We start from the raw sequence: 19,711 nt of genomic DNA, 5'->3' as shown, positions 1-19,711 counted from the left end.
GACATGATGTATAATCCAACAAAGGGATTACTGCAGGGTTTCCAAACTTGGTAACTTTAAGACTTGTGGACTTCAACTCCCAGAATTCCTCAGCCAGCCAAGCTGGCTGGCTGAGGAATTCTGGAAGTTGAAGTCCACAAGTCTTAAAGTTGCCAAGTTTGGACACCCCTGGATTACTGTCATTTCCCAAGGCTTCCTAGTTCCACACTCACTGAATTTTTATGGGTCTGCAACGATGAAGCAAGGGAACAGCATCCCTCGTTCTCTTTTGGTGTTCTTCCTCTTGGTGGATTGAGCCCAGAAAGAAGTGGCAAATAAATGATCAACAACAAATCGGCTAAGGAATAACAAGCCCAAAACCAAAAACAGGGACCCACTGAAGACCCCTTTGCTTTCAACTAATCCTAAAACCCTAAAGTTGGCACTAACCTAAGGGGTACCCCAAGGAAGAGAATGATCATAGATGGTTAAACATAATGATGATGTTCAAAAGACAACCATGACATCTCAAAGCCAATTCTGAATAGAAGAAATACCTTCTGACCTGCAGAAAGAAGAGGTGTTGGGTGATCTCCTGCAGAAGCTCCTCTTCAACCTTCTCAGGGTAAAACTTCACTAAAAAACAAAAGTTCACTGGATCTTCTTTGGGAATATCCTGATCTAAAACCTGTTTGAAATAAGAAACCAGAACAACTAAACACCTCCGATTGGGAAAAGTATGTTTGGCAAAGAAGCCCAAAGCCACTTTTTCTTGCCATGAATTCCCAGTGTCACCTAGGACTCTTTTGCACCTCACTCATTGCTGGTTCACATGTGCTTGTAGCACCTTCTTAGCATCAATGGCCAGGTAAGGAAATTACTGTAATTTAAAACTGCATTTCAACTTCTCCATATTTAGATGCATTCAGATGGATGCATTTTATGTTCTGATCCTTCTTGGTTATTTGGGAGAAATAACCAAACTGAAGAAAGTTTTCCCCTGCTTTTTCCACTCCCAAACCATTTCAGATTTGCAAATGTAAATTTTTTAGCCTTTCCCATTCTTTCCCATCTCCCTTTGCATATGAACTGATACATTTCACACATATCTCTCCCCCCCACACCTTTTTTTTTAGTCCTGGGGGAAAATAAGAGGAGAGAGATCTTGTCAATGATGCTAATGTTATCCCTATAGTACTTCCTTTCTCCAGGCAGTTTCAGTGAAAGGACAAAGGACAGAAAAGTTAAGATAAATGATGAGTCACTGGTATAGAAGCATTCTGGTTACATTCATATTCCAGTCTAGAGGCAAATAGGATTTTAATTAGCTAAAGAGGATAGAGGGAATGTAATTTGAAACTGGACATGAATATGAATGCACACGTGTTTTTTGGCCTAACCACTATTTACATTTACAAATTATCATTGTAATTAAAGGATGGGCATAGAAACACCATCTATGGTCTTTTGTCTTTTAGGTCTTCTGACCCCTCTAAACAGACAACCAATTTCACCATTACAATTATGATGGTGCACTTTATTTGAGTGAATAAAGCTGCTTTATTCACTCAAATACTCTCAACAGTCAACTACTTTGATTGACCTGGCTCCTGAAGGCCCTCTGTCCCTTCAAAACAAACTGAGATCCCTGAGCCAAAACAAAAAACAAAAAACTGACCATCTCTGAAAAAAAACTTTTAGAATATATTGAGGTCTTTCCAAATCATTGAGTATTGTTTTGTAATGAAAGTTTAGATTCCAAACCTTTTTATCCATCTTCAACCAAGTGCCCATTCCTTTGACAGAATACCAGAGACCAAAGTACCAGGATTCTCTCAGCCCCAATGCACGACACACCTGGTCAAACAGGTCTTTTCCTTTCCACTTCATCTGTGGATTGCAATGGTACAAAATCAGTTTTGAATTGATAGATAATAAGGACATCTGAGTGTGAAAAAAGATCTCTATTCCTGAGGTATTCTAAATACATGATCTCAACTATGTGTAAAAATAGAAATGCCAGAGCCTCTGATGGTAAGTGCAAAATTCAAATTGCATAATTTTGGCTTTTAAGAAAATTAGAAGTTAGGGTGTTTTTTTTTGTTCTTCAAGTTCATCTCCAACAAAATAGCAGAATTTACTCATTTTGCTGTTATAACATGGTTTATTTGCTTGTGCTTAGCATGACATATGAATTCATCCTGCAGCTTTAATTGGTAAGCCATGATTTATGGTTTAGACTGTGGCTGAATTAATAAATTATTATTAAACAAACCATCACATAGCATGATATGTGAATCCAGAGGACGATTTAGAGTTTCCATTCTTTAGGTTCAAAACTCATTATCAGCAACTTTAAGATGTGTGGACTTCAACTCTCAGAATTGGGAGTATATGCTGCTATATGGCAACATCAATCAGAGTAATAATTGAGTAAGGCTTCGAGTAGTTGGGAAAAGAATGCAAAATTCCAAAGCTCTGTAATGCGCTTCTTTACACTAGCATTTATTTGGCTACTCTAGAAAGAAAAGCCTCTGGTACTATAGGTTTAGAATACAGCCTTCTCTTATATTCTCGCTTTAGTTAATATTTGTTTGTTTGTTTAATTTATCAAATTAATTGGCTACCCATTTTACCACAGATTATTATCATATTATTACAGGTAGTGCTCGATTTACAACCACAATTGAGCCCAAAAGTTCTGTTGCTAAGCAAGACAGTTAAGTCAGTGCCTCACTTTTGCAATCTTTTTTGCCACAGATGTTAAATCTATCACGGCAGTTACGTGAAATGCGGTTAAGTGAATTTGGCTTCCTCCATTGACTTTGCTTGAGAGTCGTAGTGGTGCCGTGGTTAGAAAGCAATATTGCAGGCTAACTCTGCTGACTGCCAGCAGTTCAATTCTCACTGGATCATGTTAGATTCGGGCAATAACGAGGCAGGAGACCAGGGTAGTGACAACAGCTCTTTACTATATGGTGAACCCAGCAACCGGGCTGGGGAAAAACCTCTCCTTATATACAGTTTAACCGGCGGCTTCAACCAATCAGCAACGTGCTTGTTTCCCGCCAAAATATTTAAAGATACATTACACTCCTTCCCTCCCAGAAAACACTTTACCTATATATTTACATTATATTTACATATTACTTTTCAACGTAATCACGTAAATAGACTGGGCGTCTCCTGACTCTTTCGGACCTGCGCAGTACAGTCTCTGGGAGCGGGTTGAGTTGACCGGAGGGGCTGTTTGCTCCTCTCGGCTCCTCCTCTAGGCCATCCGGCCCTGGATTATTTGCCGAGTCGTCCCTGCTGTTTTCTACAGGAACCTGTGGGCATCGCTGGACCTCCGGGAATTCAGTTAAGTCCTGCGATTTTCCCGGGTTTGAGTCAGCTGTTGGTTCAAACATGGAATAGTCAGGGCCTGTTTCGTCTGACTCGGGTTGTCCGGCTAACCGTTTCCTCAATTGGTCTATATGTCGCCTCCATACTCGGCCATCCGTTAACTCTACCAAGTATGATTTGGGACCTGTTATGTTTAGAATTTTTCCTGCTACCCAGGTCGGGCCCTCACCATAGTTGTGTGCCCATACCCGGTCGCCTATATCCATTCCTCTTGTCTTTTCGAGTCCCCCCTTGTATCCCTCTGGTGTATAGTTGGGATTTAAACGGTCTAGTGGGCACCTGAGTTTTCGGCCCATTAGTAATTCGGCAGGGCTTCTGCCGGTGGTGGCACAGGGGGTTCGGTGTTGGACGGCTAGGAAAATATCTATTTTTGATTGCCAGTCGCCTGGCTTGAGTCTGGACAATGCCTCTTTCGCGCTTCGGACGAAACGCTCTGCAAGGCCATTCGTCGCAGGGTGGAAAGGCGCCGAGAGGGCATGCCGGATGCCCTCTTCTGCCAAGTATTCCTCAAACTGTGTTGCCGTGAATTGCGGGCCGTTATCGGAAACCAATGTGTCGGGCAACCCATGTGTTGCAAATAGGTGCCGTAGGACTGAGATCACGGCTTCGGCTGTCATGGATCTCATGAGAATGATTTCCAGCCATTTGGAGTAGGCATCGACTACTACCAGGAAGGTTTGGCCGTGGAAGGGGCCGGCAAAATCAATGTGGATTCTCGACCAGGGCCCTTGGGGTCTTTCCCATTCCCGAACCGGGGCCGTTGGGGGTAGAGGTCTGGACTCTTGGCAGGCCTGGCATTTCCCTACCCTTTCAGCAATTTCTGAGTCCATTAAGGGCCACCACACATAGCTTCTCGCTAGACCCTTCATCCTAACGATCCCTGGGTGACCCTCGTGCAGGAGATCCAACACCCTTTTTCTTAATTTCTCTGGGATCACCACTCTATCCCCCCATAGCAGGCACCCCCCTTGAGCCGAAAGTTCCCCACGTTTTTTTACAAATTCTTTAAAACGCTCGCCCGGCGCAGCGGGCCACCCTCTTTGTACCCAACCGAGTACAGTCCTCAAAATAATGTCCCGGTATGATGCCCGAGCCACCTCCTTAGACGTGACTGGGCCAGAGTCCAGAGAGTCAATTAGCAGGATGGGCGTCCCCGGAGTGGGGTCTTCGATCGCCCCTGGTAGTGGGCATCTGCTTAAGGCGTCCGCATGCCCCAACTCTTTTCCGGGTCGATGCTGCAGCTTGTAGGAATAAGCGGCTAAGAAGATAGTCCATCGGGTCAATCGTGGCGAAAGTGCCACAGGCGTTGGGCGGTCGCCAGCCAGTATCCCTAACAGAGGTCTATGGTCTGTAACAATTTCAAAGTCTCTACCAAAAACGTATTCGTGAAACTTTTTTACCCCTGACACAATGGCTAGCGCTTCCTTATCCAACTGGCTATAGTTCCTCTCTGTCGAGGACATCGTTCTGGAGTAGAAGGCTATTGGGGCTTCTGTGCCGTTTGGAAGTCTGTGGCTGAGCACAGCCCCTACCCCGTAAGGGGAGGCATCGCAAACCAATAATAATGGCAATGAGCTATGATACTGAATCAGTAAGCTATCGCTCGAGAGTAGGTTTTTTACTGCTTCGAAAGCCCTAGCTTCCGACTTTCCCCAAGACCAAACAGTATTCTTTCCCAGAAGCTTATGCAGCGGCTCGGCAACGGTTGCCTTGTTTTTTAAAAAGACCGCGTAAAAATTCACTAGCCCCAGGAATGCCTGTAGCTCTGTTTTGTTTTTGGGCGCTGGAGCCTTTCTTATTGCCTTGACCTTGCTTTCAGTGGGGTGAATTCCCTTCTTGTCTATTCTGTAGCCCAAGAACTCTACGGATTCTACCCCTATCTGGCATTTGTTCACTTTAACCTTTAGACCGGCTGACCGGAAAATGCCCAGAACTTTTCTCAAGCGCTCCCCCAATTCTTCTAAATTTTCGGCTGATATCAATACATCATCGAAGTAGGGGACTACCCCTGGGAGCCCTTGCAGAAGTCGCTCCATTAAATTTTGAATAGCCCGGTGCCACACTCACCCCAAATTGTAATCGGGTACACTTGAAAGCACCTCTGTGAGTCACAATCGTTTGGGCTTCGGCTGTGTTGGCGTCTACGGGCAGTTGTTGATAGGCTTGAGCCAAGTCTAACTTTGCAAAGACTTGCCCTTGCCCCAGCGAGTGCAGCAAGTGTTGCACCACGGAACCGGTAAGCGCTTTTCTGTAAGGCTTTGTTTAACGTCACCTTGTAGTCAGCGCAGATTCTAACTGACCCATCTGGTTTCACTGGGGTGACGATTGGCGTCTCCCACTTTGCGTGATCGACTGGCACCAGAATCCCCTGATTTATGAGCTTGTCTATCTCCTTGTCAATCTTAGGTTTAAGGGCAAAAGGGACTCTCCTTGCTTTTAACCTAATGGGGCTACCTGGGGTCTAAGTTGAAGGAAATAGGGGTCCCCTTGTACTTGCCCAGGCAGTCCTTGAAGACATCTTGAACTCGTTCATGAGTGTGTCTTTTAGGTTACAGTCACTTCTGTAGATGCCAGTCACTCCCATGCCCAATGCACGGAACCAGTCTAGTCCCAACAGACTTGGCAGGGTCCCTTCGACTATCGTGATGGGCAGGGTCTTCTTGTGTGGTCCGTACTCGACGCGGACGGAGGTGGTCCCTCGAACAGGGATGCGATTCCCTTGGTAGTCGTGCACTCGTAGCCGTTGTGTTTGCAGTTTGCGTTTGGCGGTTTTCGGCAAAGCTTTTGCAAAAGTGTCCCAGGACATGATTGTGATCGCTGACCCTGTGTCCACTTCTAGTCGGCACGGCACTCCTTCGATCTTCGGTCTGGTGAAGATTTTCTTCTCGACGCGGGTTGCTGCACGGCCTATTACAACGGTCGTTTGATTTGAATTCGCGCCCTTTCTGTTTTGACCAATCGCGGGTCGCCTTGCCGATCCTGCGCTCTGATTGGTCGATTTGAATTTTCGGCGGGAAGGTTGGGGTGCTCGACAGACTTGAGCCAGGTGCCCCTTCTTCTCGCACCGCCGACATGTAGCGTCCTTGAACTTGCATCGTTGACGCTGGTGTTGCCCTCCGCAACTTCCGCATTCATCCCGGTCTTCTTTGCCCCTTCTCTCGGTGAGGCAAACTCCCTCCTCATCCTCGCCGTCTGATTCGGTCTGGATTTCTTCGTTGTGCACCGGGGTTTCTTTTGCACTCGCCGTTGGCGTGAGTGGCTTTTGTAGGGTTTCCGCCGCTTGGGTGGACATCTCATGAGCTCTGGCTTCGTCCAGAGCGTTTGCCAGCGTTAGATTGCTTTTTGATAGCAGCCGCCTCCGCAAACGCATGTCTCTGACCCCACGGATGAGTTGCTCTAGTAGCTCCTCGTCCAAATCTCGGTACCCACAGTCTTTGGAGGCTTTCCTCAGGGCGGCCATGTACTCGCTGATGGATTCGCCCTCTTGCTGTCTGCGCTCTCCAAATTCAAAACGCCGTACGTACTTGGACGGTGTTGGCGCGAAATGGTTCTTTAAGAGATTTTGCAGAGTTTGCCACGATACCGATTGTACCGGCGTTGGCTCTGCCAGGGCTTCCGCGATGTCGATGACCTCGGGACCGCAGTGGCTCAGGAAATATGCCCTTTTGCGGTTGTCTGGAACTCCTTGCAGCTCATTTGCCTCCAGGAAGCTCTCGAAACGGGTCATGTACGTTCCCCATTTCTCCCTGGATGGGTCAAACGGCGCGGGCGGAGTGTAGCTGGCCATCGCTGCGATTCTGCCCTGAGCTTTGCTGGGTTCGGTTCTTTCGTGCGTTCAGCTCGTTCCTGGTGCTCTTAACCTCGAAATCCCACCTTCGTCGCCAGTGTTAGATTCGGGCAATAACGAGGCAGGAGACCAGGGTAGTGACAACAGCTCTTTACTATATGGTGAACCCAGCAACCGGGCTGGGGAAAAACCTCTCCTTATATACAGTTTAACCGGCGGCTTCAACCAATCAGCAACGTGCTTGTTTCCCGCCAAAATATTTAAAGATACATTACAGATCAAGGTTAACTCAGCCTTCCATGGTCCCGAGGTTGGTAAAATGAGGACACAGATTGTTTGGGGCAATATGCTGACTCTATAAACCATTTAGAGAGGGCTGTAAAGAATTACGAAGTGGTATATAAGTCTAAGTGTCATTGCTATTGTCGGAAGCTGATTGGGAAGGTTACAAATGGTGATCACATGACCCTGTAACTGTACAAGTAACAAAATACATGTCAGTTGCCTAGCACAAGAATTTTGATCATGTGACCATGCGGATGCCACAGCGGTTGTAGGTGTGAAAAACAGTCATGTCATTTTTTTAAAGTGCGATTGTAATTTAACAGTCATTAAATGAATGGTCATAAGTCAAAGATTGCCTGTATGCTTGTAGATTCCTTAGAACCAAAACTTCAAATCTTTGCTTGCTTCCCTGCTTTGTTATCTCAAAAGTAGAGGCTTATATGCTAAACTTTTGTTTATATAAAGATCTATATAAATACCTTTATGAATTGTTCTCCCACAAAAACCCCACATTTAACTCAGTGGACTGAAGAAGGAACAACCTTCAAATTCTAATTCTTTGCACACATGAGATGTGATAATGCCAAGGTAGCTTCAAAAACAAGTCTCAACAACAACAGTTCCACTACCTCCCACTATTCCTTTAGAGATCTAAATTATGGGCAACTTCAATCAGCCAAGTTTCTTTACTGAATTAAACTAGAAGCACCTGGTTTCTACAGCTAGAAACTGTACGTTTAAAGTGCTTAATTATTGTGATTTGTCTCATCACTGATCTAGGCAGATCATCCAGTTGGAAGAAAAGACAGCTGTGCCTCCTCTGAGATTGATAGCCCAGCAGAAATTATTTGCCATAAGCAGAGACTGAAAGAGAAGTAGCAAAGTTCTAACAGGCACTCGGAGATAGCATAGATATTCTTAGATAAATATTACAGATCAGTGAATGGCACATGAACCAGGTAAGAGGCAAACAGCCTGAAAATCACTGCAATTACAGTAGTTGAATCTGGTGATCAGGGTTGTTTTTAAAATTCATATCACATAAATCCTTGCAAATGGGCAATTAGCATGTCAGAAAAAGGCATTCAACATAATCTTTTCCTTAATATGTCAGCTTTTTACATTCAGAGAGAGAGATGCTCTTTGAGGCACTGTGCAGGTATATAAATCTCATGCCATCTGGATAAAAATTCTGGCCTTTAAAAATCAACACAACAACAAAATACCTCACAGCTGAATTCCATTTCAGCTTCCATTGTTGAAACTTTCACTTTAAACATTTTAGGCTGCTTCTTCTTTAGTCCCGTGATAGACATATTTTTAAGCCTGCCTGGAGCAGCACAGTGGAAGAAATGGTCTGAAAAAAGAAGGTATAATTAGCAACATATTCCAAAGTAAATTTACTTATAAACTATCTTCTTTTGACTTCTAATAACAGGTTCAGATATATAATACTGCTGAATCTAGAAGTTGAATTTAGTTTCTGATAGATTCATGGTTCACCATCACTTTGACTAGTCACTCTTATCTCAAAGACTCCTATCAGCAAGCTTCTGGTTTATCTCTAACAGTCCTATCAAAGAACCTTCTCTTTCCTTTAGAGGCCAGCCAGATGTTTGCAGAAAGCTCTCAAATCTTTCTTCTCAGTAAATAATTTTTAGCAGCATATTTCTGTATTACTATCATGGTAAACAACCATTCATTAATTTGATTCATTCTCTTGAAAGTCATCTAAAGTGATGGTGACTGCAATGCTATAGCAAAAATTATCACAACTAGTTATAAAAGGCAGCAAAACTTTAACTATTGGTGCCTTAGGCACCAAAAACAGCATAAGCTTTTAGGCCAAGATAACATGGGAGAAACAAGCCCAGACATTCATTAGAAATAAACTCCACCTTTTAGCCAAAGAACAAGTTTATTTTCCTTTCAAGTGAAGGCTGCAGGCAAAAATATCCCAAATGACATTTGGAAGATCTCTCTGGAAGCAGATAAAAATACGTCATGGAAAGGATCCAACCCAAAGGCCACATTAATTGGATAGTGTCAATAAATGTATTGAATATTTGTGGGGCTAAAAATAGGCTGGATTTACTAGGGAATGCAAAGTTTGTGAAAACCAGGAAGACAAAAAAAAAAAAAAAGTAACTGTCCTATGAAGTCAGTTAAATACCTATACAACTTGAACAACTTACATTAAATCCTATGATTCTTTCCTCCTGCCTGTAATTCTGTGCCCAAAGCTTTCCCAGAGCTTTGGCGAATCATGCAGGTGTTGGTGACTAAATATCCCATCTTTTCTGATTTATGCAACTGACATAGAGTGAATGAAAAGTCTATCCGAGGACGGCATGGTTTTAAGGGGCGTGGAGAGAGAACAGCAAGCAAAAAGAATTCAGAGGCAGTGGATAGACTGATAACTGAGAAGTAATATCACTACTACAGTATAGTCATTTGTTCACATGAAGGTCTCAGCTTCTGTTGGATTTCTGCATTTTTAAAGACTAAGTGTAACCTGGGAAACCTTCTTTAGTTAAAACACATGTTTTTAAATCCATTCACTTAATCAATTCATTACAACCCTAATTTAAATGTTTCATGGGTGATAAATAATTCTTTTGCATTCCATCATTCTACTGAAAATTGGCCTTATAGACTGCCCACAATAAATAGTTAAAATGAATAAAACAAACATAAAATCAATATAAATACGCCAAACAGCCCATTAAAAAACATGTAAACAGAATTCAATTCTAAAAGTCTGCAGAAAGGCTTAAAAAACTGTTGGCATATGAAACAGAATAATATTAACACCTGCAGAATACAATACAGTGGGGCAAATATTTCAGAATCTGGGTTCCAGCAGCAAGAATGTCTTGTGGTAGCCAGTCTCTCAAATCAGGCATGACCAGCTCAAACCATTTTGCTACCCCAGATAGATCAACAGAAACAGCCCTCCTGTACAAAATCCAACTGGACCAGAGGCTGAATATCATTATATAATGCCAACATTAGCAATAAGATGGCATTTTTGGCTTAGTCAACAATGGGGTGAAGGGCACTGCCATTTCCACCCCGATTTGCTACCTGATGTTCACAACTCATAAAAATAGATTTATGTAAAGAAGGTCTCCAAGAGCCAAGCAAAGGTAGATCTTGAGACCCCAAAGTCTTGACTTAGGAGCGAATCCTATTAAATCGCCTCCCTCTTAAAATAGTTCAGAAGCATGTTCCCCGTTTTGCAAACGAGACTAGATAAATTCTGCTGTATGAATTCATAGTTAGGACTGGAAGTGAATCAAGGACTTTGGGGTTTAGGGCTCCCAACTCCGTTATTGCGAACAATTTTGGGGGGTCGGGGGTGTGTGTGTGTATCAGATCCTGCATTACACGATAGTGCTGCCTGAATGGATCAAATACCTTGGACAACCAGCCCACGCAGAAGAAAGAAAACTAGCAGCGACCCACAGAGCGTGGAAGGATGCTGCCTGTTTGAAAAAGAGAGTACTCTGCCTGAAAGATCACGCGAAATGACAAGATCACCCCAAAGCTTCCCTGGAGAAATGTGGGGCGGATCCGGCAGGAGCGAGAGAGCAGAGGATCACTGAAGTCCCCGCGTGAACAGTAAAGGCGCCAATATGAACCGTGGTCCCTGTCAAGAGAGCGACAGGGGAAATGAGAGGATAGAAAGAAATTCCCAGCATGGTTTTGCAGACATAGAATGTGTGTGTGTGTGTATCTGCCATTGTTTTCCATTCCTGGATCTGAGATTATAAATTAAAACACGTTTTAAAAAGCAGAAAACGCTTGCTAAACCTAGCGTTATCTTCCGCTTCACATACATGGTGCTAGTTTTATAATGCTGTTGCTAGAAATCTCTCCCCCACCTCCCTTCCCATAAAACTGCAGAGAAAGAAAGACCTGGTCCAATTGCTTTCTTACCGCTCGGTGTGCTTTGCACGCTTAAATTCCACGGCAGAAGTCAAATTGGCGTCTTGAATCCCTTCCCTGATTCAGGAGGATCTAAAAACAATGTCCCCGAAGTTGCAATTTGTAGCCCACACGTGCATCGTCGCTGGGGAGAAATAAGATCCAAGGACTGATTTGTCAGCGGCTCCCCTTCCTTTGTTTGCTCTAAACTGGAGCATGTCAGCTGGACTGCCTTCAGAGAAATCAAAAGAATTTACTTTCCCAGGTGATGCGGGGGGGAAACCATTTCCTGCCTGGGTGCTCTTTAAACTCCGCCCACTTTACCATCCCTATGAGTTCTTAAATACTGTTTACCACAAGGGGAAAAAACTCCAACGTCTTCTAACTTCATTATAATCCATTCTTTTCTTCTAAGTTCAGCATAATTAATCATTAACAATAGACATAGCATCAATATTCCCATTTCCTTCCACTTATGACAGTAACTTTGTTGCTTGTATCCTTACGATTTATATTGATGTATGTTTATATACTATATAATCTTTTCTGTATGATACTTATATATATTGTTGTGACAAAATAAATAAATAAATAAATAAAATAAATGGATATTGTTTCTTGATTGCTTATTTGCACCCTATGACTATCATTAAGTGTTGTACCTTAGAATTCTTGATGAACGTATCTTTTCTTTTATGTACTCCGAAAGCGTATGCACCAAGACAAATTCCATGTGTGTCCAATCACACTTGGCCAATAAAAACTCTATTCTATTCTATCTATATTTCTAATGTGTAGTCTGATGAATGTAACTAATTGTGTCTTTTTTATTTTATTTCTCCATCTCTCCGTGTCAGGGGACACCGAAGATAACTTGTACTAAATCATCTTTTACATGCTTCTTGTCACATGTATTTATATCCTGCTTTTCAGTTGTACAGCTTCACATAAGGCCACGCAAATAACAAAGGTTCCAAATATACATGCATGTGTGCACATGTGTATACATATACATACGGGTATATATGTGTGTGTATATAAAGGTGTATGTATGTATGTATATTTGTGAGGGGGTATAGGCTTAGCAGATAAAAAAGTTGAGCTTGTCAGCTAGAAAGATGAAAGCCAGGGTTTGAGACTCAAGTGCTACACTGTGTGAGCTCCCATTCTTGCCTCGCCTCCTGCTCATCTAGCAGTTTGAAAGCATGCAAATGTGAGTAGATTAATAGATACCACTTCAATGGGAATGTAACAGCAATCCGTGTGCTGTCATGCTGGCCACATGACCACAGAAAATATCTTTGGACAATGCTGGCTCCCTCGGCCAAGAAACAGATATGAGCACCATGCCCTAAAGTCGGACACAACTAGACAGGGAAATCTGTATAATAGATAATAGATATATAGATATACTGGTAGATATAGATATACAGATATATAGTCAACTACCTAAAAACTTTGAAGTATATAAAACAGCTCCCTTTGAGGGAGATGGCAGTTAAGAAAAACAAAATATAAATAAAATAAAACTGTAAGATGTAGAAAAAGGGAATTTCAGAAACCAAATGCTACCCCTATGAAAGCTCTTTCTAGATCTATGTTTTAGATATGTAGATGGTTTTTATATACAGGTATCCTTGACTTTCGACAATTGAGTCTGGAATTTCTGTTGCTAAGGTAAGCAAGACATTTGTTAAGGGAGTTTTGCTCCATTTTATAACCTTTTTTGCCAGAGTTGTTAAGCCAATCACTGCACTTGTTAAGTTTGTAACATGGTTGTTAAGTAAACCTGGTTTCCCCGTTGACTTTACTGATCAGAAGGTTGCAAAAGGTGATCACCTAATCCTGGGACATTGCAATCCTCATAAATACATGCCAATTGCCAAGCATCTAAATTTTGATCATGTGATCACAGCAATACTGCAACGATCATCAGTTTGAAAAATGGTCATATGCTCTACACAAGATGTTGAGGCATATATTTTGTTCAATATTTTTCTATCTGGGAGGCTGATTTATGCTGAGTCAACTACTTCAAGGACTTCACAATTAAAAGAGTCGATATCATCTTGGACAGACATATCCAAAGACTATTTGAAGCTTTTCTTGGCATTCCCATCTGATTGGATTGGTGAATCCATGTTGTGAGATGGCATTTGAAAGTAAGGCAGTTTAAGTACAAGTAGATATATTAAATGTTCTTCAAAATGCAACTTGGTAAAGAAGGTAAAAAGTAAATTTAGTGTGATTTTCTCCAACCTAGTACTGTACAGATTAGGTCTGAAACACAACATGCAGGATTCCCAACTATCCTACTTAAATATTGCTGTATACTACTATGTAGAGAATAGTACTGCCATGTCAATTGATCTACTTACTTAAAACTTAACAGTTTTTTCATTTCAGCCCCAAACATAATTCCCATTTCGGCTTTCAAACAATGTGTTCAAATAACACAATAATGTAACCATGACCTTGCTCAGTTAAACTCATATTCTTGGATTGCATGACACACTGGATCAAACTAACCACATCAGCTAGGTGTGGCTTACACAAGGCTAAATTGTGCCTTGCTGTGCTCACATGACACAGCAACATTTTTATTTTTCAAATTAGTATAGCTGCCTATTTCACAAAATAAGTGATTCTGGATAGTATACAACAATGCTAAAAATAGATAATGCCCAAAACAATCATTACAAAACATTTAAAAAATGGTAAAAAAATAAATTAAAAAAAAAGGAACAGCAGAGGATGTTAATAAAGGAGCTATTTCTGTTGGGGTGCTCAGTCTGATGGCACACTTTCAGAAATTAAGAAGTGATGGAGACAGTTTCATGGGGGGTGGGGATATTTCACAGCATAGGTGCCACAGCAGAAAAAGTCTTCTAAACCTAGCATACTGGAACCTGCCAAACATATCTCCCTAGCAGACAGGATCTCAGGGGGAGAGCAGATATAATCCGGAAGAGGAAGTCCCTTAAATAAATTGGTTCCATGCCATGTAGGACTAAAACTAGCACCTTGAATTGGAACTGGAAATAGGTTAGTAATTAATGTATCTTGTAGAGCAGGGGTGTAATGTGAATTCTACTAGAAACACACATAACTGCCTGGGTACTGCACTTTGCACAGCTGAAGTCTAGATATTCTTCCCAAGTGGAGTACATTACAATATTCCTATCAGGAAGTGACTAGGGTACGAGTGACAGTAAGTAGGGATGACTAAGGATTACAAATGTAGAATAAATATATGAAGACAATGACTGAGAATGTGTATAAATATATTTTTGTAAGGAGCTGGAGGATTCAAAGCATTTCCTGAATTTAACTCTAAAATGATATAGTGTAATTAATTCTACTTTTTATTCCATTATTTGAAATAATAATAAAAACACAATTTTCATCAATGTGATTTCCGTCAAACACACACTTAAGCAAATTGAATTGTATCACTATCATTTTTTTCCATGAGCATATTGCTAGAAATTTAATACGTCTGCTTTTTTTAAATACCAGTATGGAAAATGATAGGAAAGCTTCATAAACTCCTCAAATCAGTTTCCATTTCTCATGGGCGCTTATTTTCTTGGCAACAATATGTAGATGGTTCACCCTTGCTTTTTTCCAGAATATTATTTGGTGTCCAATCTAATGACAACCTACACTGGTCTTCCATGCAACTATTAACCAACTACGATCCTGTTTAGAGGTTTCTTGTTTAGGACCACCCAAAGAGGAGTAGGTGCTGCCACCTACTGTGACATTAGTTTTTGTAACACCATGTAGTTGTTAAAAGCATAACAGAAAAGCAGCACACCAGAAAAAATTACCATTTGAAAAGGGATTTTAAAAAATGTTGTACCCCCAACTTATACAGCTTTTAATGACACACAAAAGCTATTTTGATCTCTAGTGGTTAAGACACCAGGCTAGAAACCAGGAAACTGCAAATACCTATAGAGATTCTCAGTCATCCAGGTTGTCCCAAAGGTGCTTTTTTCAAGAGGCAAGTGAACTTTCTGGTTTTTCTTTAAAGACGTTTCTCTTCGTCCAGTCAGAGCTGAAGAAGCTTCTTCAAAGAAAAACCAGAAAGTCCACTTGCCTCTTGAAAAAAGCACCTTTGGAATGGGAAACTGCGAGTTCTAGTTCCAATTTAGGCAGGAGAGCCGGCCATGTGACTTCGGGAAGGTCATTCTTAGCCCAATTTACCTCTCAGCGTTACTGTTGTAGCAAAATAAGAGGGAGAAAGGAGTACCTAAGTACGTTAGATGCATTGAGTTATTTGTAACAATAAAGACGGGATGATAATAATTTCAAAAGAAAGAAGAGGGAGGAAAGCAATCTACAAGACCTCTGCATGTAAGGGGCGTGCATAAGAGCACCAGCGTGCCCACCGTCCCTGTCCTAATGTTCCCTTTAATTGTATTCATTTTATGTATTCAATTCATGCTTATACTTATATATATTATCCAATACGTACTCGACAAAATAAATAAATAACAATTAAATAAAATGCGTGAAAAAGCTTCAGTTACACTGAATTTGCTTTCCCCATCGCTATCAAAGAAATGCTTGTTAAAACCACGACGCTTTCAATTACGATGCCAGCTTCAGCCAAAGCCATCCATCCTTGAACCCAGAACGCTTCACTCCCGCAGCCGCGAAATGCCCCGCGCGGCGGCCGCCACCCTCCCTTTTTTCTACGCGTCATTACGGAAACGTCGATCCTTCCGGCTCTGGCTCCGCCCTTTCCTTCTTTGGATCCCACCTCCCGGTTTCAGCCAGAAGAGCGTAAGGGCTTCGAATGACTTGGAGGGAGGGGGGCGCAAATGGGTTATCCGGTACCCGGACAAAGCGGTGTTTTCCTCCCTTTGTGGGGCTGGGAACCAAACGGGAAGGGCGGATTCGCGGGAGCTATCCTGGGAGGCAGATAATTTCGAGTATTATTATCCCGTCCGGCACCTCTTTTAAAATGACCGGTAGAGAAGAGTGTTAACGTTGATGTCAGAATGTTAATTTTTTTTTCTATATCCCACTTTTATTTTCATAAATAACTCAAAGCGGCAAACATGCCTAATGCTCCCAAAGGTGCTTTTTTCAAGAGGCAACTGGGCTTTCTTTTTCTTTTTTCCTTACAAAAAGCACCTTTGGGATAACCGTGACCTGGATGACTTGAGAATCTCTACAGACTTTTATGCCTAATGCTCCTTAACTCCTGCACATTCTAGACCAGCGTTTCTCAAACTTCAGCAACTTCAGGATGGGTGGAGTTCAACTCCCAGAATTCCCCAGAGGGGGGGCGTCTTGCACAGATTTTATCTTCTGCACCAATTGCACACCTTCCTGGGCCCAGCAGTCACCTGCTTGTGGTGAATCGTGCCTTAGACATCTGTTTGGATTACTGTAACGTGTTGTACATGGGTCTGCCTTTGAAGTGCACTGCAGCTGGTCCAGAATGCAGTGGTACACTTAGTTTTTGACATTCCTTGTAACCCTGCTCTGCAAGTTGTTCTGGCTTCCAATAGGTTTTTGGGTGCAATTCAAGGTGCTGGTCATTATCTATAATGACTCATAGGGCTAGATTATTTGTGGGACACCTCTCCCATTGTTTCTGCCCATCTCACTATCTGTAGTAGAGAGCATATGTTCCCAGTCCCTTCTATTACATAATGTTGTCTTTATGGACCCTGGCTTCACCTGCCCTGTGGAATAGCATTCTCTGGAGATTCAGATTATTTCAACCTTGTTAGCCTTTTGCAAGACATTGAAGATCTGGCTGTTCCCCCAGGTATTTGAGTCAAGAGATAGATGGACTCTGTTGTTATGGGCGAGTGGAGAGTTTTCTTAGACGCCAAGGAATTGTTTAGCAGGGTTATTGTTTTAATTTTGTAAGCTGCCGGTAGTCAATTTGTGAAATGGATAGCTGTTTAAACATATAAATAATCATTTCTAAGAAAAAAGTTGAAATATAAGGAACAATTATATTTTAGCAGGTTTTCCAGGTGTGTTGGCTTCAACAATGCATGGAAGTTCTTTACTAAAATTATTATTACATTTATTTTTGCAGAATACCTGAATGATAGCAATCATTCATGTCTGCATTACGTGGAGCTGTTCATGCAAAATGGATAATAGGGAAAGTAATTGGAACCAAAATGCACCAGACCGCTAAAGTGAGAGTAACAAGGCTGGTACTGGACCCTTACTTAACAAAGGTAAAAGATTTCTCCAGAGCTGGGAGTGTAAGCTGTTAAGCTTCAATTTCTTGAATCATTTCTCACCGTTGCCTAATTCATGGAGTTACTGAGAAAATCATTATTATGAGATCTTATGAGAAAATGCTAGGATTATATAAAATGATGTGTGTCTTAAAAAGTGGTCTTCAACCACTTGATGCCAGGTCCTAAGGTTAATGCTATCATGCTGTTAATTCAAATTAATTTTATCTGGTCTGACAGTACCTTTATAATGTTTCTATCTAATATATTATTTTAAAATTAAAAAGCAAAAAAAAAAATCAAGGAAAGAAGGCACACGGTTGTATTGACTTGAGAAATGTAGTTTGGTGCAGGTACAGGGAATGTTGATCTTGGCATTGGTTAAAGTTTTAAAATTGTTTTTAAAACAAAAACTGATTCTCAAATCTCTAGATACCTAGAAAAAACTGGCATAAATCATAAATATATTGAATTGGCTATGGATAACAGTGAAGAAAGTTAATTCTATACGTATTTAGTTTATAAATCTATGACTGAATTGTGGCACTGAAAATTAGTTCAACTAGTTGTGTCTGTCTGTCTATCTGCTCTCAGCATTTTTTACAACACTAAAGAGAATCTGTTAAGAGTCTCCTTTTCTCATGAGATAAAGAGACAAAGATGACACTGCAGTAACACTGGCTGGGAATGTCAGTTGTACGCTTTGGATTAAGACTGTATTATCTTTTTAATTTTTTTTCCTATTGTAGTTTTCCAGACAAATACTACTAAATAATCAGATACTGGTGGTTAAACTTCATTGAGGGGGTCTTCTTTATTTCAGTCTCTTCTCTCTCATATTTGGGTACAATCTGATTGAAGTAAGGTTATCACGGCCTGTCTCTAGAAGTTGTGGATGCTCCATCACTGAAGGTTTTTAAGAAGAGATTGGACAACCATTTATCTGAAATGGTACAGAATTCCCTGTTTGAGCAGGGGGTTGACTAGAAGATTATGTTATTCTGTATGTTAACTGTGTGTTTCAGTTACTACTGGTATATAGTATTTGTTTATCGATATTAATGCCAGTGAATAAAATATCATATTAGGAGAGAAATTAGGAGTAATGTTGCAATCTAGAAAGTTCACTGGATAGCACCAGTAAGTTCTCTGTTAGGCTAAATTACATATATATAGTTGTCACATGGGTAAAGTGAATGGAGGCATACTATGTATCTGCACTAATTCTTATAAACTTTGTTTTTTTAAATTGCAGTCTTTAAACTCAAAGCCCTCACATTTGTAAAAAGTATTTTATATGGTGTTTCCCACGACCGCTACCAACCACAAAAGCCAGCTGAGTGACCTTGAGCTAGCCACTCCCTCAGAGCCCAAATCAGGCTCTGCAACAAGCTAGTTGGAAAATGATACCCCTTGCCACATCATGCACCAATAAACTTACTGTAGGAACGAGGCCAGCATAGTACAAAACAAGTAGACCCTGGAACTAAGTAGGGTAAAGAACAATATAACTTTCTATGGCATTTCTTCCAATTCAAATTTCAGATGCTCTTAAATATCAGAATACTTATGCCCGGTAAAGATTTAAAACCCATCTAACTGAAGGCATCATTTTAATCTTTTCCAAAATAACGCAACTACCTCTTGATCTTCACGCTTTTTTCCCCTCTTCTTCTACAGTTCTACAAGAAGCGAAAAACATACTTTGCTCATGATCCTCAGCAACAGTGCATCGAGGGAGACATTGTCCTTCTGAAAGCTTTGCCTGAACGAAAAAGCAAGAATGTGAAACATGAGCTTGCTGAGATCGTGTACAAGGTTGGGAAAGTAATTGATCCCTTGACAGGGAAACCGTGTGCAGGCCATAAGTTCCGGGAAAGTGTAGCAGACACAGAAAATCTGACTGACAGAGATACTAGCTTTCTTAGTGAAAAACTCCAAGAACTAACAGTTTCTTCTCCAGACAAATGAAAGGTTGGAAAATAATTTGGGACTTGTTTGCCTGTCTCAAGGAAAAGGTTTTATTGATATATGTAGGAAGCATGATTAATAATAAACTAAAGTTAGTGTGTACATGCAATAAAATGTTACTATTTGTTTTTAA

At 41.3% G+C, this 19,711-nt stretch overlaps 2 protein-coding genes across 3 annotated transcripts in view; one reads left to right on the top strand and one right to left on the bottom strand.

Annotated features, from left to right (window-relative positions):
* LOC131188875 (merlin-like) overlaps positions 1–19,350 on the bottom strand; it is a 49,084-nt gene extending 29,734 nt beyond the window's left edge. Inside the window, exons 1-4 of one of the 2 annotated variants that reach the window (XM_058164507.1) lie at positions 19,249–19,350; positions 8,683–8,813; positions 1,744–1,869; positions 545–667 (exon numbers count right to left, since the gene is read on the bottom strand). In XM_058164507.1, the coding sequence (XP_058020490.1) occupies positions 545–667; positions 1,744–1,869; positions 8,683–8,772 (339 nt within the window). In that variant the 5' untranslated portion in view covers positions 8,773–8,813; positions 19,249–19,350. Of the gene's footprint in view, positions 1–544; positions 668–1,743; positions 1,870–8,682; positions 8,814–11,398; positions 11,688–19,248 lie in introns of those variants that run through there. The other variant, XM_058164506.1, reaches the window with a different exon arrangement.
* On the top strand, positions 16,125–19,692 carry MRPS17 (mitochondrial ribosomal protein S17). Its single transcript, XM_058164518.1, has 3 exons — positions 16,125–16,180; positions 17,457–17,604; positions 19,288–19,692. Exons 2-3 carry the CDS (start codon positions 17,482–17,484, stop codon positions 19,576–19,578), a joined length of 414 nt encoding a protein of 137 aa, XP_058020501.1. The 5' UTR covers positions 16,125–16,180; positions 17,457–17,481; the 3' UTR covers positions 19,579–19,692.
* The last annotated feature ends 19 nt before the right edge of the window (positions 19,693–19,711 follow it).

This window comes from Ahaetulla prasina, chromosome 1, assembly GCF_028640845.1.
Source record: "Ahaetulla prasina isolate Xishuangbanna chromosome 1, ASM2864084v1, whole genome shotgun sequence".
NCBI classification, from domain to species: Eukaryota; Metazoa; Chordata; class Lepidosauria; order Squamata; family Colubridae; genus Ahaetulla; species Ahaetulla prasina.
Note: the sequence above shows the minus strand (reverse complement) of the source record. Positions and strands in the feature narration are given on the sequence as shown.

Bases quoted from the DNA above. Each gene is read 5' to 3' on its own strand.
- MRPS17 (XM_058164518.1), top strand. From the start codon at position 17,482: ATGTCTGCATTACGTGGAGCTGTTCATGCAAAATGGATAATAGGGAAA. The intron at 17,605-19,287 runs GTAAAAGATTTC...CTTCTTCTACAG, and splicing joins TGGACCCTTACTTAACAAAG to TTCTACAAGAAGCGAAAAAC.